Below are 21,503 nucleotides of genomic sequence, written 5' to 3' on the forward strand. Positions count from 1 at the left end.
AGGCAGGCAGGGCTCAAGGGGCGGCCTCAAAGCGCTGGGTGAAGACCCCGGAGCCCTCCCGAAGCGGCTCAAGGGTGTCTAGGCGGGCAACCGGGAACTGAGATCGCAAGCGAGGGCGCCCGCTAACCTGCGTGCACTGTCCCTGCGATCCGGTCCTTCCCAGCACCTTGGTGACCTGCGGAGGGAAGAAAAAAAAGCAGCAGCGGGTCGGACCCGGCCCGCCGGCTCCCCCCGGACCCGGCCTCCGGGCGTCCCACTCCCGCGCGCCCGCCTCACCCGGGCTAGTTTGATCGGCTGCACGCGGCTGGTATCCATGATGGCGGACGGGGATCCGGACCGGGGACCAGCGAAGAGGGGTCACGTGCTCCGCGCCGCGCTTATATAGGGCCCGCCGGCCACGCCCACCTCCCGGCTCTCGCGAGAGCGGACGCGGCCTTCCCAGCGGCCCCCGCGCCGCTGACGTCACCGGCGCCCTTCCGCGGCCCAGGATGGCGTCGGCGACGAGCCTCATCCGGATGCTGCGGAACTGGGCGTCCGGGGTGTGTGGGGCGCGGGGGGCTGCGTTAGGGCGTCCCTGGGCCCCCTTTCACCCCGGAACCCCCCAACCCCCCGCCCGCGACTTCCTTCCCTCCTGGGCCTGCAGCCCTGAGTGCGAGATCAGACCGCTTGCAGTGACCTCTTGCAGACACCTTGCAGTGACTTTTTTTGAGACTTCTTGCAGTGACCTCTTGCAGACCTCTTGCAGACACCTTGCAGTGACTTCTTGCAGACCTCTTGCAGTGACCTCTTGCAGACTTCTTGCAGTAACCTCTTGCAGACACCTTGCAGTGACTTTTTTTCAGACTTCTTGCAGTGACCTCTTGCAGACCTCTTGCAGTGACCTCTTGGAGACACCTTGCAGTGACTTCTTGCAGACCTCTTGCAGTGACCTCTTGCAGACTTCTTGCAGTGACCTCTTTTTTTTTTTTTTTTTTGCTTTTTGGGTCACACCCGGCGATGCACAGGGGTCACTCCTGGTTTATGCACTCAGGAATTACTCCTGGTGGTGCTCGGGGGACCGTATGGGATGCTGGGAATCGAACCTAGGTAGGCTGTGTGCAAGGCAAACGCCCTACCTGCTGTGCTATTGCTCCAGCCCCCTTGCAGTGACCTCTTGCAGACCTCTTGCAGTGACTTCTTGCAGCCCGGTTCTGCTGTGCAGGACCTCCCGTGCCTGGCCACCCGCCTTGGACTGGGTCCCGCCTTTTCTCTTTGCTTCTTGAGCTCGAGATCTCCGCCCTCGTTGTCCATCTCCTGCTGCCCTTCCCGGCGCTGGCCCCTGCTCCCTCCCTCCCTCCCTTTTCCTGGGGGTGACCCTGCGGATTCTGAACTTCTTTTCTCTCCTTCCACAGCATGACTTGCAGGCGAAGCTGCAGCTCCGGTACCAGGAGATCGCCAAGCGGTGAGCCGACCCCCGCTCCCTGGCCAGACTCCTGCCTTTTCCCTTGCTCTTCCTGAAACGAACAAGGAAAGTGAGAGTGCTTTTAGGTTCGGAATCCCGCGTGCAGTCCCCAGCAAGCTTTTAATTCTATTTCATTTTTTTTTTCCCCCTATTTGGGTCACACCTGGCTCTGCACTCAGGAATGACTCCTGGCGGTGCTCAGGGGACCCTATGGGATGCTGGGAATCGAACCCGGGTTGGCCCTGTGCAAGGCAAACGCCCTACCTGCTGTGCTATCGCTCCAGCCCCATTTCTATTTCATTTTTGCAGAGCTTTTAATTCTATTTAAATTTTTGGCTTTTTTGCCCACAACCATTGGTGCTGAGGGCTGACTCCTGCCTCTGAGCTCAAGGGTCACTCAAGGCAGGGCTCTGGGGACCCTATGAGATGCTGGGGACCCAACTCAGGCCCTTCATTTGCAAGGCAAGCACACTGAAGGCAGGCACCCAATTTGCTGCTCAATCCCCCTGGCCCCCTCTTGTTCTGTTTTTCTCCCTTTTTTTTTTTCTTTTTCTTTTTGGGTCACACCCGGCGATGCACAGGGGTTACTCCTGGCTCTGCACTCAGGAATCACTCCTGGCGGTGCTCGGGGGACCCTATGGGATGCTGGGAATCGAACATGGGTCGGCCGGGTGCAAGGCAAACGCCCTACCCACTGTGCTATCGCTCCAGCCCCTCTTTTGAAGTTGCCTTTTCCTTTGGGGGTCTCAGGCTTCTTTGTCAGTTCGCAGCAGGGTTTAGTCCCAGCCTAAGGAGGGGCAGGAAGTGCTGAGACCTGAGTCTGCAGGATCCCACAGCCCCGAGAGGCTTTGAGTAAGAAGCCTTGATCCCAGCAGGGCTCTCTGGAAGTTTCTACTGGAACAGGAACCTCTGTTCTAGGGTTCCTTGGCTGGCCTTTGAGAACAAAGCCCGTCAGAGTGGTCTCAGTCTGGAGCTGTTGCCTGGGCATTTAAGATACTATTTTCGTTTTGTTGTGATGGGGTGCCACACCCGGCAGTGCTCAGGGGTGACTCCTGGTTCTGCACTCAGGAATTTCTCCTCCTGGTGCTCTGGGGGACCCTATGGGATGCTGACCCTCGTACTCTGGTCAACTGTGTGCAAGGCGTTCCCTGTTGTATTATCACTCTGACTGAGCATTTCAGATTTCTTGTTCTCCTTCCAATCTGGTGATCGTTGTAATGGCTGGGGAATCAATCACACATGCTTAGTTTTGGGGTTTGCCGGATATTTACATTTGGGTATGGCTCCCGGAGGGGGGATCCCCAGAACTAAGGCTGGGTACCGGGTCCCTCCTAAGGACAGGGCTGGGGTACTGGGTACTTTGCTGGGGGTGGCGAAACTACTGGGATTGTACTTGGTGCATGCAGTGGGGGGGGGTGAGAGGGAGGACCAGGGATGGGGGAGGACCAGGGATTGAACTCCCAGCCTTGGGCTTACCACCAGCTGTAGTGCTCCCACTATCTGGCCATTGAGACCGAGCCTGTGCTCCAATCAGGCTGTGGGTGGACGTACTTCTTGATACCCTTGCTTTTGGGCTGGAGCGATCGCATAGCGGGTAGGACATCTGCCTTGCACACGGCTGACCCGGGTTCGATTCCTCCGTCCCTCTCGGAGAGCCGGGTAAGCTACCGAGAGTATCCCGCCCGCACGGCAGAGCCTGGCAAGCTCCCCGTGGTGTATTCGATATGCCAGACACAGTAACAACAAGTCTCACAGTGGAGACGTTACTGGTGCCCGCTCGAGCAAATCGATGAACAATGGAAGGACTGAAGGACAGTGCTACCTTTGCTTTTATTTATTTGCTCATGGCTTTTTTTTTTTGCTTTTTGGGTCACACCTGGCGATGCTCAGGGGTTCCTCCTGGCTCTGCACTCAGGAGTTACTCCTGGCGGTGCTCCGGGGACCCTGTGGGATGCTGGGAATCGAACCCGGGTCGGCCGTGTGCAAGGCAAATGCCCTCCCCGCTGTGCTATCTCTCCAGCCCCTGGCTCAGCACTTTGGAATTACTCCTGACGGTGCTCCGGGAACCCTGTGGGATGCCGGGGATCAAACCCGCGTTGGCCGCGTGCAAGGCCAACACCCTCCCCACGGTCCTCTCGCTCCCGCCCTACTTCCTGATCTCCTTTCCCTGCAGGACTCAGCCTCCTCCCAAGCTCCCCGTGGGCCCCAGCCACAAGCTCTTCAACAATCACTACTGCACTCGTGACGGCCGCCGGGAGTCCACGCCGCCCTCTGTGGTCATGTCCACACAGAAGGCGCTGGTGGCCGGCAAGTCCGCTGAGAGGTGAGCCACTTGTCGCAATCCACGCTGGGAGCAGAGCTGTCGGGGTGCGCCGGGTACATGTGGGATGTCAGGGATTTGCACTTGTGACCACGTGTCTGCAGGGTCACCGGGCCTGGCCTCTCAGTTACTTGGCCTTGATCTTTCAGACCTGGCTGGAACTTTTCCACGTCCCAGTGTTGGATGCGGAGCCGGTCCAACCAGAAAGTGGCCTTGTTCGCCTCCAGCTCCTGGCTCTAGCCCTGGCAGTGCCTGGCCCGTCCTGTCACCAGTTTCTGGAGAAACCCAGCGGAACCCAGTCCTCCAAACGAACCTTTTTTTTCTGTTTTCTAGCTCCATAAAGGGGCCGGTGACACCAGCTCCGCCTATGAAGAAGTGGGAACTGTCCTTAGACCAGCCCTACCTGTGACTCTGGGCCTCCCTCATGGCTGCAGCCCTCCAGGAATCCTGACACCCACCTTACGACAAATACATTGCACTTCAGGATCGATTTCGCTTGTACTTGGTTTTTCTTTGGTGGTGCCGGGGATGGAACCCTTCTGGGGCAAGGCAAGGGCTCCCGCCTGGGAGCTCCAGCCAATGTTTGTAACCGATGAACTGCCTGGATACAAACTTCAGGCTTTCACGGGGCTGAAGCGATCGCACAGCGGGTAGGGCGTTTGCCTTGCACGCGGCCGACCCGGGTTCGATTCCCAGCATCCCATAGGGTCCCCTGAGCACCGCCAGGAGTAGCTCCTGAGTGCAGAGCCAGGAGTAACCCCTGTGCATCGCCGGGCGTGAACCAAAAAGAAAAAACAAATAAACTTCAGGCTTTCAGACTTGGTGTGGGGCTTGCAAAAAAAAAAAACAAGACAGGTGAGACCTATCAAAGATGGGAATGGGTGGTTGTGTGTTTTCAAAAGGCCAACAGCACTCTCTCTTTCCTCTTTTTTTTTTCTTTTTGGTTCACATCCGGTGATGCACAGGGGTTACTCCTGGCTCTGCACTCAGGAATTACCCCTGGCGGTGCTCAGGGGACCATATGGGATGCTGGGAATCGAACCCGGGTCAGTCGCGTGCAAGGCAAACGCCCTACCCGCTGTGCTATGGCTCCAGCTCTGTCATTCTCCTTGCTCCCCCCTCATTCTTCCGGCCTCTGGATCTGACTCTGCCCCCTCTGCTCTTACGGTCTTTGTTCATACAGCAATCACGTAGGGTGGTGACACAAAGGTGGGTTGAACATTAACAAATCAACAAAGAGGGATAAGACCAGTCCTCCAGGATTTTCTCCTCAAGGATAAAATCTCATCTAAAGAGATTACTCCAGATTACTAGGAGATCCACTCAAGGGTGATCCCAATGAGGGCTTGTTCTTTCCTCAGTAATCCACTTAAAATAGTTGCAGTAAATCTGCTTCTCGTATTTCTTGCAATGTCATTCTGTATGAGCACAGTAAGAGATATAAACAGACAATTTGGTTCTTCCTGAGGACATCTCACTATATATTCCGCAGTCCTCAGGCAAGGTTAGTCTTCCTAGCCCCAGCAGGGTCCTAGTCTCATCACTACCTTTTTTTTTTTTTTTTTTTTGCTTTTTGGGTCACACCCAGCGATGCACAGGGGTTATCCTGACTCTGCACTCAGAAATCACCCCTGGCGGTGCTCAGGGGACCCTATGGGATGCTGGGAATCGAACCCGGGTCGGCCCCGTGCAAGGCAAACGCCCTACCCGTTGTGCTATTGCTCCAGCCCCTCGTCATTACTTTTGGATCATGACAGCATTTGTCCATGATCATGCCCTCAACTTATAGTTGAGTATCGTGGCTCTTTGGCCTGGCCCATTTCGATGCCAGGGTAGCTCACAGCTTGCCCTGGGTCCATTCAGTCCCTCGTCGGGACCCTGCTTTTGAGGTCCTGAGAACTAAGGGCAGTTGAGTCAAGAAAGCAGATGCCCAGGAGTAAATATTATTCGGAGTCAATCAACTCCCAAGTTAATATGAACTGTCTTCCTGTGTCCATACGGAAAGGACATTGCTTTAAGACATAACTTACAAGTTCAGTGTTCTTAGAAGGATCTGATCTTACAAGCGAACTGAATCTGACTGGGGAGAAAAGGTGATTAACTGCCTGGGGAGGAGAGCACAGAGAAGAGTTTACGGGTCAACAGAGCACTGTGATGGGTGTAACCCCATAAACCTAAGCTCCCTGTGGCAAGGAAGAAAGGACAAACCAGTGTTATCCTACAGGTGTGATCCACATTTAGATGTTCAAGAACAGGAAAGGGGTCGGAGTGATAGAACAACAGGTAGGGCATTTGCTCTGCACACAACCAACAGTTATACATGGTTGGATCCCTGGCATCCCATATGCTCCCTGAGCACTGCCAGGAAGAATTTCCGAGAACTGAGCCCTGAGCATCTCCTGGAAAAAAAAAAAAGGAGTACTGGTCCTTGATTGGGCACAAAGTCTCTTTCACCCACTTATTTATCACACAAGCATTGAGCGACACAGGCTTCCCGTTTTCCCAAAGCTACCTAGAAGGGTACAGACAAGCCAAAATAAGTCAATAAAGTACATTTACTAGCAACTGAAGGGAAGGGGTTAGGGTTAGGGCGCGAGTACCGTAATAGATAGAGTAAATGGGCCATCCACATACTACCGCGTACCCTTGGGGAGTTCAAGATACTGGTCAAGCATCATTTGGGCCACGATGGTCAGTCTTCTTCCTGGTTCTGGGGTCACTCCTGTTTGCGCTCAGGAGCCCGTATAAGAAGCCGGAGACCGAACCGAGGTCGACTGAGTGCAAGCCTAGCGCCCTGGCTGCTGTACTTACTGTCTTTGCACAGTACAGCTATTATGGGCCCCCAGAATGTTACTTTTGTTTTTATTTTTTTTTGGAGGGATGCACACTCGGCGATGCTCAGGGCTTACTCCTGGCTGCACTCTTGAATAACTTCTGGCTGGCTGGCAGTACTGGGGTGGGGGTGGGGGTGGGGGGAATCATGGATCATGTGGGATGCCGAGGATCGAACCTGGGCAGCCACGTGCAACTTGGACCGGCTGTCTAATTTCTCCAGCCCGCGTCCCCCAGGAATTTCTGACTTCACAGGTGGCGGCCTCTCCTTATTCGGCGTTATATACCTCGTCCCCGGGGTGGGGGGCGGGAAAAGTGGAGATGCGATTCAGGGCCTCTGATCGCCCTCGTATTACGGCATTTACGGTACGCCGCGCCGAAGGCCCCGCCCCGCCCCCCGCGGGTGTGCGCATGCGCAGGAGGAGTCCGGAGCCGGGCGCGGCGGCGGCGGCGGCGGCGGCGGCGGCGGCGGCGGCGGCGGCGGCGAGGAGCGCGCGTGGATGGCCCGGGCCGGAGCGCGCCCGAGAACGACTCTGGACCTGGCCCTGCGGCTGCTGCTGGTTCTCGAGCTGGGCCGCCAGGTCGCCCTGAGTCCGCTGCCGCCTGGGTCCAGGTCGCTGGGACAGGCCCAAGGTGAGCGCGCCCCGCGCCACCGGGGTCTCCCTCCCGCCTCCGAGGCGCTGTCCCCGCCCTCTCGTGCCTTCCGCGCCTCGCTATTGGCTGCTGCGCCCGTCCGTCACGGACACTCCCCCTGCACGTGGCTCGAGCTCCCGGGGCTTGCAGTTCTTCGGGTTGCGAGCTGGAGCTGGCCGGATTGGTTTGGTGGGGGGGTGCTTGGCTTAGTGGGGGCTGCTCTGCGGGGTTTACGTAGCCCAGCCTCGAGTCTGCTCGCACCCTCCTTCCCGGTCCTGCAGAGTCCGGCTCCTCTGTCCACCCCCACCCCCCCACCCCCGGGACTCTGCAGTCCGGCGTGGGAAGCAAGGCGCTTGGCTGGCTCGGTTTGTCCGACCTCTAAACCCGTCACCTGGTTGGCGCCTTCCCCTGCCCTTCCAGTCTCTACATCTTCCTCCTCCCGATCTTCGAGAACAAAAGGTCCTGGGTTAAGTGAACGTGCCGGTCTTGGGTCTTGTGTTCCGGTGCTCCAGACTTGAAACGCTGTGAGCTCAGTTTCCCCACCCGTATTCTACGCCTCTTAGCTGACCCCTGGCCGTAATGCCCAACAAAGCTTTTTTTTTTTTTTTTTTTTTTTTGCTTTTTGGATCACACCCGGCGATGCACAGGGGTTCCTCCTGGCTCTGCACTCAGGAGTTACTCCTGGCGGTGCTCAGGGGACCCTTTGGGATGCTGGGAATCGAACCCGGGTGGGCCGCGTGCAAGGCAAACGCCCTACCCGCTGTGCTATCTCTCCAGCCTCCCAACAAAGCCTTTTTAGGCGACTTACTATATATATATATTTTTTTTTTTCAAAAAAGCTGGACTTGAGCTGGAGAGTTGGGGGTCATGTGTTTGCCTTGCACTGCATAGGGTCCTAGAGCACCTCTCTGCGTGATCCCTAGCACAGAGCTAAGTATAGGCACCAGAGCGATCTACAAAACAGTGGGTGGGGTCCTTGCTTCGCACGCAGGCGACCCGGGTTTGATCCCTGGCACCCGAGCCTTCCAGGAATGATCCGTGAGCCCAGAGCCAGGAGTCAGCCCAGAGCACTGCCAGGGTGTGACCCCCAAACCAAAAAAACAGAGATAGGAGTCGATTGAGCATAGCCTGGTGCGGACCAAGGAGCAGGATTCAGTCCCAAACTCTTGATTACCTGGATGACTGCTGGATATGGCCCAAACTGAAGAAGAAAAGGCTTCAGGCAGATTGAACTGTGTCCTGCTGGGGTCCAGCCAGGCTGGCAGCCAGCTGCCATGTTTACGAGGAAGCCCTGAGAGGCTCTCCCTTCCTCTCTGGCTTAGACTCAGATCCGAAGTCCTTCTGCCTTTTTAAAAATCCTTTTTTTGGATCACACCAGGTGGTGCTTCCAGACCATGAGGTCCCAGGGGATGAGCCCAGGGCTCCTGCACGTACTCCAGTTCCCAGAGCCAGATTTCTCCCCTACCCCTCTCCAGGCCCTTCTCTTCACCTCCGGATGAGGACCCAGGCCGAGCCTCATGGCTGGGTGCAGCGTGGCTGGGCTTCCGGGAGACTGGGGTGACAGGTGGAGGCAGGGCCTTGAACCCTTTCCCAAGAATAGGCCAAGGAGGTGCTCACTGGGTGTCAGGTTGGGGGAAGGCCAGCACAGTCTGCCAGGGACTGGAAGAGGCAGGCCCCTGCCCCCTTGGAGAAGCTGCTGGAAACCAGAGGAGGGGGGAGGTCTGAAGGGAAGGGCTGGGTCTTCGGGGGACCAGATGAGGCAGAACGGTGACAGGAGACAGGACCCGGAGTTGACCAGAGGGTGGGCACTAGGGTGATTTGAGCTTGATTCTAAGAGGTGTCTGCTGTCCAAAAAGAGATGAGCTGGGCGCCGCTTTCAGGATGGGGGACCGAGCTGGTGAGTTATTGCGGCTTGGTGACCCAGCAGATCGAGAGCCTCAGTTTCCCCTTTGTGAAGCAGGTGGGATCCGTCAAATGAGGGCGGGAAAGGTGGCCGATCATACCATTCCTGGGAACCGGTGCGCGGCCCCTCCGCTGCCTCCATAGCCGCCCGGGGCCCCATCCTGAGCCTCCACCCGCCCTTGTGCTCATCTTCCAGCCTCCTGCCCGCCCTCCAGCTTCCAGTGTCGCTCCAGCGGCTACTGCGTGCCCCTCACCTGGCGCTGTGACAGTGATGAGGACTGTCCTGATGGCAGCGACGAGGAGGCCTGCAGTGAGTGGCCACACCCCGGGGGAGGTGGGGGGTTTACAATCAAACCTCCAGGGATGGGGCTGGAGGGATAGCACAGCGGGGAGGGCCTTGCATGCGGCCAACCCGGGTTCGATTCCCCGCATCCCATAGCACCACCCTGAGCACCACCAGGGTGAGTCCTGAGTGCAGAGCCAGGAGGAACCCCTGTGCATCGCCGGGTGTGACCCAAAAAGCAAAAAAAAAAAAAAAACAAACCTCCAGGGGCTGGGCCTAACCGTGGGCGGGACTTCCAATTAGGTACTGTGGGGCGGGGCCTAGTCAGGGGCGGGACTTCCCGTTAGGTACCGCAGGGCGGGGCCTAGTCAGGGGCGGGGCTTCCCGTTGGGTATCACAGGGCGGGGCCTTGCCAGGGGCGGGGCTTCCCATTAGGTACCACAGGGCGGGGCCTCGTCAGGGGCGGGGCTTCCCATTAGGTACCACAGGGCGGGGCCTAGTCAGGGGCGGGGCTTCCCATTAGGTACCACAGGGTGGGACCTAGTCGGGGGCGGGGCTTCCCATTAGGTACCACAGGGCGGGGCCTAGTCGGGGGCGGGGCTTCCCATTAGGTACCACAGGGCGGGACCTAGTCAGGGGCGGGGCTTCCCATTAGGTACCACAGGGCGGGACCTAGTCAGGGGCGGGGCTTCCCATTAGGTACCACAGGGCGGGGCCTAGTCAGGGGCGGGGCTTCCCATTAGGTACCACAGGGCGGGGCCTAGTCGGGGGCGGGGCTTCCCATTAGGTACCACAGGGCGGGACCTAGTCAGGGGCGGGGCTTCCCATTAGGTACCACAGGGCGGGGCCTAGTCGGGGGCGGGGCTTCCCGTTGGGTATCACAGGGCCGGGCCCAGTCAGGGGCAGGGCTTCCCATTAGGTACCACAGGGCGGGACCTAGTCAGGGGCGGGGCTTCCCATTAGGTACCACAGGGCGGGGCCTAGTCGGGGGCGGGGCTTCCCGTTGGGTATCACAGGGCGGGGCCCAGTCAGGGGCGGGGCTTCCCCTTAGGTACCACAGGGCGGGACCTAGTCAGGGGCGGGGCTTCCCATTAGGTACCACAGGGCGGGGCCTAGTCAGGGGCGGGACTTCCCGTTAGGTACCACAGGGCGGGGCCTAGTCGGGGGCGGGGCTTCCCGTTGGGTATCACAGGGCGGGGCCCAGTCAGGGGCGGGACTTCCCCTTAGGTACCACAGGGCGGGGCCCAGTCAGGGGCGGGACTTCCCATTAGGTACCACAGGGCGGGACCTAGTCAGGGGCGGGACTTCCCATTAGGTACCACAGGGCGGGGCCTAGTCGGGGGCGGGGCTTCCCATTAGGTACCACAGGGCGGGACCTAGTCAGGGGCGGGGCTTCCCATTAGGTACCACAGGGCGGGGCCTAGTCAGGGGCGGGACTTCCCATTAGGTACCACAGGGCGGGGCCTAGTCGGGGGCGGGGCTTCCCGTTGGGTATCACAGGGCGGGGCCCAGTCAGGGGCGGGACTTCCCCTTAGGTACCACAGGGCGGGGCCCAGTCAGGGGCGGGACTTCCCATTAGGTACCACAGGGCGGGACCTAGTCAGGGGCGGGACTTCCCATTAGGTACCACAGGGCGGGGCCTAGTCGGGGGCGGGACTTCCCATTAGGTACCACAGGGCGGGACCTAGTCAGGGGCGGGACTTCCCATTAGGTACCACAGGGCGGGGCCTAGTCGGGGGCGGGGCTTCCCATTAGGTACCACAGGGCGGGACCTAGTCAGGGGCGGGGCTTCCCCTTAGGTACCACAGGGTGGGGCCTAGTCAGGGGCAGGGCTTCCCATTGGGTATCACAGGGCGGGGCCTTGTGGGGGGGGCCTTCCCATTAGGTACCATAGGGCGGGGCCTAGTCAGGGGCGGGGCCTAGTCAGGGGCGGGGCCTAGTCAGGGGCGGGGCTTCCTGTTAGATACCACAGGGCGGGGCCAAAGCAGGGGCAGGCTTGGAAGTAGAGGGCGGGGGACCCCCTTGATGGGCAGACGTTGCAGGGGTCGGGAGTCTTAGTTCCCCGCTTCGGGTGGGCCTTTGGGACCTGACCCCCACCTTTGTGGCCCCAGGAATCGAACCGTGTGCCCAGGACGGGCCGTGTCCACCGCCCACCCGCGACCCCTGCTCTTGCGACAACATCCAGGACTGCCCGGGTGGGGCCGAGCTGCATCACCTTAACTGCAGTTACCCGCCGTGCCCCGCAGGAGAGCTGCGGTGCCTGCTGGGCGCTGCCTGCATCCCGCTCACGTGGCTCTGCGACGGCCACCCCGACTGCCCCGACGCCAGCGACGAGCGGAGCTGTGGTGCGAGGCCCTGGGGGGGGGGCCCGTGGGGACTGGGCGGCGGGCGGGTCTTGGGGAGGAAAACCTGGCCCTGGCAAGGCGGGGGCGCGCTGGCATCTGTTGGGTCGGGGGCTTGAGGAGCTCCAGGGGGACCCCCGGGAGTGCCTGGCAGTTCCCCTCCCCCTGCCTGGCCTCTGAACCCGGGACTTCCTGCAGGAAATCAGACCGATCAGGAGGGGATCGGCACGTCCACGGCGACCCCCGAGGCCCTGGAGAGCACCCCCACTGTCAGCAACTCCTCGGCCTCTCCTCCCGGGGACCGGCTCTCAGCCCAGCCACGAAACCCAAGTGCCAGTTGGGGTGTGGCGGTTGGTGGTAAGACAATAATTCCACTCCTGCAGGCGGGGCGGGGCTGGTGTTGCGTGTGTGTGTGTGTGTGTGTGTGTGTGTGTGTGTGTGTAGGGGGGATGCTTCCTGTCTGGTTCAGTTTGTTTGCTCATTGGGGCTCAGGACCCTGTGGTGATGAGGGGGAATCAGACTCAAGGCAGGCGCCTTCCCGGGTGTCCTTGTCTGACCTGGCTTCTGTCCCCCCCCCCCCCCACAGCGGTGCTCATCATAGGCCTGGCCGTCACCTCCCTGGTGTTTTACTGCCTGGGGGTCCCGAGACGCCCCTCGCGCCTGTGGCTGCTGGTGGACCTGAAGAATTGCCTGGTGCTGCTGGACCGGAAAAGCTCGCTGCTCTGAACTGAAGCCTCAGACCCTCCCTCACCCGCCCCTCCCCAACCCCCCCCAGGCTGCGAAGGGGACACACGGTCGATGGTGGCAGGCGGCCACGTGGCTCATGGCACCCAAGCACCCGCAGGTGTGGCTCTGCAGCTTGGGGTGCCCAGACCCTCAGCTCCCTAAAGCTGACTGTGGGGAATCTGGCTGGGGAACGTGTCCCGACTGGCGCGGAAGGACTGACCCCTCCTCCCATGGGGCGACCCTGCACTTTGACACTCCTGCTGGACCCTCACGTGAGGGGTTAAGATTAAAGTTTCTTTCCATCTTTTCATCTCTCTCTGCACACATGCAGTACCTTTGCTGTCACCCCTCGTTCTAGGGGGCACTCCCCCAGCCCTGGGTGCCTCCAATTTAGGGTTTTTTTTTTTTTTTTAAGTTTTTTGGGTTACACCCGGCGATGCACAGGGGTTATCTCTCCCTGCCTCTACTTTTTTGGGTCACAACCGGCGATGCTCAGGGGTTACTCCTGGCTCATACACTCAGGGATTACTCCTGGCGGTGCTCGGGGGACCAGATGGGCTGCTGGGAATCGAACCCAGGTCAGCCGCGTGCAAGGCAAATGCCCTACCCGCTGTGCTATCGCTCCAGCCCCGAGGATAGAACTTCTGCTCCACCTCTCGGGCTGGGGGAAGACCCACTTCCCTTCTCCATACCACGTACTCCGTCCTGGCTTTCTACAGGGTGGACATGGACACTGGATGCTCTGCCTCCCCCCCCCCCCCCCCTTCTATGGGCTGGGCAGCGCCTAGGGTTTCAGATACCTATCAGACAGAAGCAGCCTGACGTATAAAGTCCTGGGTGCAATCCTGAGCCCCTCTGGTGAGACCACAGTGACCCTGACGCCAACACTTTTAGGTGTACCCCTATAAAATACTGCTTTAGGGGCTGGGGAGTACAGCAGGGAGGGTGTTGGCCATGCATGCGGCCGGCCCTGGGTTTGATCGCAAGCATCCTATATGATGAGCCCGGAATTAATTTCTAAGTGCAGAGCCAGGAGTAAGCATCCCAGGTGTGGCCCAAAATGTAAAAGTAAAGGCCCTCCCATTGATCATCGATTTGCTCGAGCGGGCCCAGTAACGACTCCATTGGAGACTTTGTTGTTACTGTGTTTGGCATATCGAGTACGTCTCAGGGAGCTTGCCAGGCCCTGCCGTGCGGGCGAGATACTCTCGGTAGCTTGCCGGGCTCTCCGAGAGGGGCGGAGGAATCGAACTCGGGTCGGCCAGGTTGGCTGCGTGCAAGGCAAACGCCCTACCGCTGTGCTATCGCTCTAGCCCCCCTGAACACACCCGATCTCCTCTGATCTTGGAAGCTAAGCAGGGTCGGGCCTGGTTAGTACTTGGCCCAAAAGCAAAAAAAAAAAAGTCGGGGGACAGAGCAATAGTACAGTGGGTAGGACGCTTGCCTTGCATGTGGCCGACCTGGGTTCAAGTCCCAGCAACCCATATTGGTTCGCCAAGCACTGCCAGGAGTAACCCCAGGTTGCAGAGGGTTGAGGACAGATAGTACACTTGGTGGCCACCCAAATTTGATCTCTGGCATCCCATATGGTTCCCCAGGAGTGAGCTCTGAGCACTGCTGGGTGTGGCCCCAAGCCCAAATTAAGGGAAAATCCCCCAAAATATTTGTCTCGCTGAATGATTCTGGCGGGGCTGAAACTTCTTGTTTGTTTTCTCTACAATTCACTGGGAAAATAACAGTGTGTCCTCACAGTTGACTCTGAAACAATGCTTTGTTTAATTTGTATTATTAGAGAACAGTTTATCCTGTCCCAAAGGAAGAAAAAAAAGCTTTGGAGGAGGAGAAAGAAATTTTTTTTTTAAAAGATACTTCTACTTGCCACAGTGGGAATTTCCACTCTTCTAAAGTTCTTTGGTTAAATGACTGAAGTGCCATCTATTTTGGGGTCTGGAGGCCACATGGGGTGGTGCTCAGGGCTACTCCTGGTTCTGTGCTCTGGGGAACACGGGGGGCTGGGGATTGAATTCACCTCACTTTTTATTGGGGTGATGTTTGGGCCGGGCTGGGGCGATAGCACAGCAGGTAGGGCGTTTGCCTTGCACGCAGCCTATATGGCCAACCCGAGTTCGATTCCTCTGCCCCTCTCGGAGAGTCCAGCAAGCTACCGAGAGTATCTTGCCCACACGGCAAAGCCTGGCAAGCTGCCCGTGACGTATTCGATATGCCAGACACAGTAACAACAAAGTCTCACAATGGAGAGTTACTGGGCCCACTCGAGCAAATTGATGAATAACGGGAGGACAGTGACAGTGACTGATGTCAGACCGGGTCACTTCTGGGTATGGGTGGAGGGAGGGGTGGGGGCTGATCTGTGAATCACCAGGTGTTTGAAAGTGGCTCGTGATCCACGCACTCGGTGTCCAGCTCCCTCAGAGCAGTTAGCGGAATTGTGTGCTGGTGAGATTCCTCTAGGAGCGGGGAGACTGTTGGGGTGGCTCCGTGCAGACCCCAGTAAGGGAGGCAGCGCTGGAGGTATCTGGGGGTGCTCTGGGTTCCCCCCAGGGCTGCACCAGAAAGAGCTGGCATGAGTCCAGAGGGAGATCGGAGGCCTCGGTCGCGCTTTCGATTTTCCCAGGGACGCCCCAAGGATGGGGAAACTGGTGGGCGAGACGTGCGGGGAAGGAGAGAAGTGGTGGGAACGTTCAATGCTCGTTCTTCCCAGCCCCGCTGAAAACACGGCGGAAGGTATGGGGCTGGAGTGATAGCACAGCGGGGAGGGCGTTTGCCTTGCACGCGGCCGACCCGGGTTCGATTCCCAGCATCCCATAGGGTCCCCTGAGCACCGCCAGGAGTGATTCCCGAGTGCAGAGCCAGGAGTAACCCCTGTGCATCGTTGAGTGTGACCCAAAAAGCAAAAAATAGGGGCTGGAGAGATAGCACGGAGGGTAGGGCGTTTGCCTTGCACGAGGCCGACCCGGGTTCGATTCCCAGCATCCCATAGGGTCCCCTGAGCACTGCCAGGAGTAACTCCTGAGTGCAGAGCTAGGGGTAACCCCTGGGCATCGCCAGGTGTGACCCAAAAAGAAAAAAAATAATAAAATAAACAAATTCTTGGGGCTGGAGAGATAGCACAGCGGGTAGGGCATTTGCCTTGCACGCGGCCGACCCGGGTTCAATTCCCAGCATCCCATAGGGTCCCCTGAGCACCGCCAGGAGTAACTCCTGAGTGCATGAGCCACGAGTAACCCCTGTGCATCGCCAGGTGTGACCCAAAAAGCAAAAAAAAAAAAAAAAAAATTAAATAAAAATAAAATTACGGCGGAAGGTAGCGAGGGACCGCTAGGTGGCGCCGTCTCCCCGCAGCGACGAGCCACCGGCCGGGGTTTCTGGCCAGACCTGGTGGATTTTTTTTTTTTTTAACTTTTATTTTTATGATTATTATTTTTTTTAAACTCGCAACTTTTGCAGCTTTCATTCTTATTTATTGATGCATTCCGTTCTCCCACCAAGTGACCTCTATCATATCTGAGATTTTTGTCACTTTGGCCTTTAGAGTTGCTTGGCTGGGGGTGGTTAGGATCTTGGGGGCCACTCCTGGAGGTTGGCTGGGGGTACTCCTGGCGTGGGGGTGTCTCTTCTTCGTGGTCAGCCCCTCCAAGGCTCCACCAAGCAAGGCTCAAGGACCATGTGGGGCTGGAGGTCGGCCACATGCAAGAAATATGCCTTGGGGCACAGCGGCTAGGGCGTTTGCCTTGCACGCAGCCGATCCGGGTTCGATTCCCAGCATCCCATATGGTACCCCGATCCGGGTTCGATTCCCAGCATCCCATATGGTACCCCGATCCGGGTTCGATTCCCAGCATCCCATATGGTACCCCGAGCACTGCCAGGAGCAATTCCTGAATGCATGAACCAGGAGTAAACTCTGTGCATCGATGGGTGTGACCCAAAAAGAAAAAAAAAGAAAAAAAAGAAATATGCCTTAATTTCTCGGATCCCTCCCGACTGGACAAAAGCAGCAGCACTGAGTGGACCATATGATGGAACTATGGAACTAATGGAACTGGTGCCTCCTTCTTGCAAGGCTTGGGCGCCACGGACATCTGGACCCACCCGGAAATCTTCCTGGGTGAGACATCAGTTAAAATACCCTCCTCCCCGGGTTGGGGTGATATGACAGCAGGTAGGGCTCCTACTTGCACGCAGCAGAACTGGGTTCGGTTCTGGGCATCCCATATGATGCCCTGAGCACTATCAGGAGCCGTTTCTGAGTCAGGAGGAACCTCTGAGCATCACCAGGTGTGACCTCACAACAACAAAACAAAACCCTAGTTTCCTTCCTTTTTTTGGGGGGGGAGGGAGTCACACCCGGCAATGCACAGGGGTTCCTCCTGGCTCTGCACTCAGGAGTTACCCCTGGCGGTGCTCAGGGGGCCATATGGGATGCTGGGAATCGAACCCGGGTCGGCCGCGTGCAAGGCAAACGCCCTACCTGCTGTGCTATCGCTCCAGCCCCCCCTAGTTCCCTTCCTAACCGGATGGTTTGTTTTCTTTGAACCTTCTTGGAAGCCTTCCCTGTCCTGCCTGAATCAGATAGCTCTAGCAGGTATTTGCGGTCACAGCACTGTCTGGCTTCCGGGCCTGATAGCATCTCCCCAGCAGAACATTTTCATTTTAATGAAGTTCAGCTTATCACTCCCTTCTTTCAAAGAGGTCGTTGGTGTGATAAAGAAAAAAACCAAACATGATCTCACCTCATCACCCCGAGGTGATATAATGTCTCCTGGAAAAGATTTATGCTTCTGTGCTTTGCATATGGGTATCGGATCTCTTTTAAAAATTAAATTATTGGGGCTGGAGCGATAGCACAGCGGGTAGGGCGTCTGCCTTGCACGCAGCCGACCCGGGTTCGACTCCCAGCATCCCATAGGGTCCCCTGAGCACCACCAGGGATAATTCCTGAGTGCAGAGCCAGGAGAAACCCCTGTGCATCGCCAGGTGTGACCCAAAAAGCATAAATAAATAAAAATTAAAATTAAATTATTTTGTGGAGGCCACACCTGGCATTGTTCACTTAGTGCTTTACTCCAGGCTTTGTGCTCAGAGATCCCTCAAGCTCAGAGTGCTGGGGGGGGGGACTAGATGTGGTGTTGGGAGATTGAACCGGGGTTGGCCCCTTGCAAGACAAGTGCCATACCTGCCGTCCTATCTCTCTGGTCCCCTATTAGTTTTGTTACATTAAAAAACATGCATGGTGGGGGGGGGCGCTGGAGCAATAGCACAGCGGGTAGGGCATTTGCCTTGCACGCAGCCAACGTGGCTGACCCGGGTTCGATTCCCAGCATCCCATATGTCCCCCGAGCACCGCCAGGAGTGATTCCTGAGTGCATGAGCCAGGAGTAACCCCTGAGCATCGCCGGGTGTGACCCCAAAAGCAAAAAAAAAAACACCCAAAACATTGGGGGGTTATCTTTATTTGGGGACCACACAGAGGGGAGATTAAACCCAGGGACCCCAGCATGGCTTGGCCCATTGAGCTATCTCAGACCGTGATTGAAGCAGAGTTTTTTCTTTTGTTTTTTTGGGCCATACTGGGCGGTGCTTAGGGCTGTGCGCTCAGGGGTGAGTCCTGGTGAGGTTCGGGAGACCTTGTGTGGATCGAACCAGGGTCGGCTGCATGCAAGGCAAGTACCCTTCCTGCTGGGCTGAGTGGACCCAACTTGAAAAGGCTGTGAGTTTCTCAGCTCATCTTTTGGGGTGGGCTAGGACCCCTCACCCCTCCTCTCTTTATCTCTCTTCTTCCTCCCCCTCCTCCTTTTCAGTGCTCCCTCTCTCCCCATTTTTTTTTTTTTGCTTTTTGGGTCACACCCGGCAATGCACAGGGGTTATTCCTGGCTCTGCAGTCAGAAATCACTCCTGGTGGTGCTCAGGGGACCCTATGGGATGCTGGGAATCGAACCCGGGTCGGCCGCGTGCAAGGCAAACGCCCTCCCCGCTGTGCTATCACTCCAGCCCCTCTCCCTGTTTTTGCACCTGTGTCCAAGACCCAAGCCCTCAGCTCCACCCAGGTCCCCAGTCCTGTCCCTCCTCCTTTGCCATGGTCCCAGCTCTTCCATGACCCTGTAGGTGGGAACCGATCACGCCAGACCCCCGCACCGTGGGCCAGGACCACAGCAGATGTGCCCTCTAGAGGCGGAAGGAGGAAGTGCAGCGAGTCTGGGGTCGGTCACCCTTTAAGGTCATGCCTGTCCCAACAGTGGGATTCTGCAAGCCCAAGTCCTGGAGTCTTCCAGGGGAGGGACAAGAGGTTGTGTGATAGAGACTTAAAAGGCTGGAGCGAGGGGCTGGAGCAATAGCACAGCGGGTAGGGCGTTTGCCTTGCAACGTGACCGACTCGGGTTCGATTCCCAGCATCCCATAGGGTCCCCTGAGCACCGCCAGGAGTGATTCCTGAGTGCATGAGCCAGGAGTTACCCCTGTGTATCGCCAGGTGTGACCCAAAAAGCCAAAAATAAATAAATAAATAAATAAAATAAATTCTTGGGGCTGGAGAGATAGCACAGCGGGTAGGGCGTTTGCCTTGCAACGCGGCCGACTCAGGTTCGATTCCCAGCATCCCATAGGGTCCCCCGAGCACCGCCAGGAGTAATTCCTGAGTGCATGAGCCAGGAGGAACCCCTGGGCATCGCCGAGTGTGACACAGGATCCGGGTTCGATTCCCAGGATCCCGTATGGTCCTCCGAGCCCCGCCGGGAGTGATTCCTGAGTGCAAAGCCAGGAGTGACCCCTGAGCATCACGGGGTGTGACCCAAAAAGCAAGAAAAAAAAAAGAAAAAAGGCTGGAGCGATAGTACAGTGGGGAGAGCATTTGCCTTGCACGCGGCCAACCCGGGTTCGATCCTCAGCATCTCACAGGGTCCCCTGGGCACCATCAGGGGTAATTCCTGAAGCCCCCCAGCATCGCGATGTGACCCAAAGAGCCCTGGGAGGGAAAAAAAGGACAGGGACTTACGTTCTCAGGCAGAGAATCTGACTCTGTTCAAGTTTTATCTCCCCCCACTTTCCAGCTGGGGGGACCCTCCCCATCCCACCTCCATCCATTTCACCCCGAGGAAGGAGGGAAGGTGGGAGTGAGGAGGACAGGGTTGGAGACAGGTCATCAGCCCGCCTTGCACCCCGGTGGGGGCTTCCCCATCTCCCCTCAGTGGGCCCAAGGGCCACCAGTCCATTCTGCCAGCTTGGGGGGGGGGTGTGACACCCCTCTTCCGGCCGGGCTTTGCTTGGCTGCTATGCTACGTGGACGGTGTGTGTCCGTTGGCCAGGTGCGCCGCTGCCCGGCTCCGAGGACCCGCAGAGGTGGCCGTCCCTGGCCTGTGGACCACCCCGTTCTGCAACGGGGGATGTTCCTTGACTGCCTCTCCATCACTCGAGTCGGTCTCCTCTGCATCGCTGCGAACGTCCTTCTCCATCTGGGGCACAGGGAGGGCCGAGGACAGAACTCAGAGCAAGAGGCAGGGGGGGTGGAAGCCCCCGTGGAGGGACCCCCCCGGGAAGCAGCGGCCAGCCCCGCCCCCGGCCCTGGCCCCGCCTACCTGTCCCTTGCAGGTGAAACCGTAGAGCATGCGCAGAATGAGGTAGAACCAGAAGACGTGCAGCATCTGCAGCATCATCAGGAGCCCGTTGAAGAAGTAGTAGCCGAAGAAGGGTGCTCTGCCCACGATGGACTCGTAGTAGGTGGTGTAGAGGATCCTGCAGCCGGCGGGGACAAGATGCACCAACTGCCCCCCACCTGGCCAGGTGCCTGTCTCCTCTGCTCCACAGACTTCCGGGGCTCCCTGATGTCCCCCCCCCTGAGCGAAGCCAAGCATTGCAGGGACCTCCCCTGTTTTCTAGCCAGCCAGGACCAAGACACAGCACGTGGCCGGGCTGCACCCTCTGCTTTTGATTTTTTGTTTTGTTTTGCTTTTTTGGGTCAAGCCCGGCGATGCACAGGGGTTACTTCTGGCTCATGCACTCAGGAATGACTCCTGGCGGTGCTCAGGGGACCCTATGGGATGCTGGGAATTGAACCCGGGTCGGTCGCGTGCAGGGCAAACGCCCTACCCGCTGTGCTATCGCTCCAGCCCCTGCTTTTGCTTTTTTTGTTTTGCTTTTTTGGGTCAAACCCAGCGATGCACAGGGGTTCCTTCTGGCTCATGCACTCAGGAATGACTCCTGGCGGTGCTCGGGGGACCCTATGGGATGCTGGGAATCGAACCCGGATCGGCCGCGTGCAGGGCAAACGCCCTCCCCGCTGTGCTATTGCTCCAGCCCCATGCAGGCACCCTCTGCTTTTAGAAGCTCCACAGGTTAAACTGGGGCCAGTGCCCAGCCCTGCCTCCCCGATCACGCTCCTGGCTGGGGTAAGGCCAACTCAGGTCTCTCAAGGCGCCAGGAGCACCTTCCCAGCTCCTACCCTGGGTCCGGGGACGACCCTGAGATAGCAGGGGACAGAACCGGATCCCAGACTCTCGTCCCCCTCTCCTGCCCGAACCCCGACTCTGCCTGGGAGGACGGACTCACTTGGTGGGGAAGAGCACCAGGCGCGTGTAGAAGAAGACCGCGGCGAAGAGGAGGAAGAGAACATCACACACGACCCGGTACTGCGTGTAGTTGAACATCTTACCGGCCTGGGGAGGGCAGCGGAGAGACGGGCACTCTGAGGGTGGGGGCAGGGGAGGGGGCGGGGAGGGGCCTCGTCGGAAGGAAAATGCATCATGGGGCTGGACCAGGGGAGAGGAGCTTATCTCAGGATTGCCTAGAATTGTTAAGAAGTGTGTGCGCGCATGTGCAAGAGGGGGCGGGGACCCACTTAAGAAGATTGAGGTGTGGAGGAGGCGTGACCTTACGTTCAAGGAAAGCTGAAAGGGGCGGGGCCTCACCACCTGCTTAGCCGGAGGGGGCGGGGCTTTGTCACTGCGTTGGCCAGAGGGGCAGGGCCTCATCTACCTAGTCCTAGGAAGGCGGGGCTTTATCGCCTAGGTA

General features: G+C 58.2%; 3 protein-coding genes across 5 annotated transcripts in view; 2 read left to right on the top strand and 1 right to left on the bottom strand.

The window, feature by feature from the left end:
* The first annotated feature begins 447 nt into the window (after nucleotides 1-447).
* Nucleotides 448-4,251, top strand: NDUFA7 (NADH:ubiquinone oxidoreductase subunit A7). The gene is made up of 4 exons (XM_056113206.1): nucleotides 448-539; nucleotides 1,392-1,441; nucleotides 3,615-3,764; nucleotides 4,095-4,251. Exons 1-4 carry the CDS (start codon nucleotides 489-491, stop codon nucleotides 4,168-4,170), a joined length of 327 nt encoding a protein of 108 aa, XP_055969181.1. The 5' UTR covers nucleotides 448-488; the 3' UTR covers nucleotides 4,171-4,251.
* Nucleotides 4,252-7,076: 2,825 nt separating this feature from the next.
* Nucleotides 7,077-12,734, top strand: CD320 (CD320 molecule). Its single transcript, XM_056113195.1, has 5 exons — nucleotides 7,077-7,226; nucleotides 9,325-9,438; nucleotides 11,523-11,756; nucleotides 11,952-12,110; nucleotides 12,340-12,734. Exons 1-5 carry the CDS (start codon nucleotides 7,094-7,096, stop codon nucleotides 12,477-12,479), a joined length of 780 nt encoding a protein of 259 aa, XP_055969170.1. The 5' UTR covers nucleotides 7,077-7,093; the 3' UTR covers nucleotides 12,480-12,734.
* A 6,758-nt stretch (nucleotides 12,735-19,492) lies between these two features.
* Nucleotides 19,493-21,503, bottom strand: part of CERS4 (ceramide synthase 4) — a 43,564-nt gene continuing 41,553 nt past the window's right edge. For all 3 annotated transcript variants that reach the window (XM_056113187.1, XM_056113189.1, XM_056113188.1), the window contains exons 9-11: nucleotides 21,042-21,148; nucleotides 20,072-20,228; nucleotides 19,493-19,948 (exon numbers count right to left, since the gene is read on the bottom strand). In XM_056113187.1, the coding sequence (XP_055969162.1) occupies nucleotides 19,772-19,948; nucleotides 20,072-20,228; nucleotides 21,042-21,148 (441 nt within the window). In that variant the 3' untranslated portion in view covers nucleotides 19,493-19,771. The remainder of the gene's footprint in view (nucleotides 19,949-20,071; nucleotides 20,229-21,041; nucleotides 21,149-21,503) is intronic.

The sequence above is a fragment of the Sorex fumeus genome, unplaced genomic scaffold (assembly GCF_029834395.1).
Source record: "Sorex fumeus unplaced genomic scaffold, SorFum_2.1 ptg000019l, whole genome shotgun sequence".
Taxonomy (NCBI): domain Eukaryota; kingdom Metazoa; phylum Chordata; class Mammalia; order Eulipotyphla; family Soricidae; genus Sorex; species Sorex fumeus.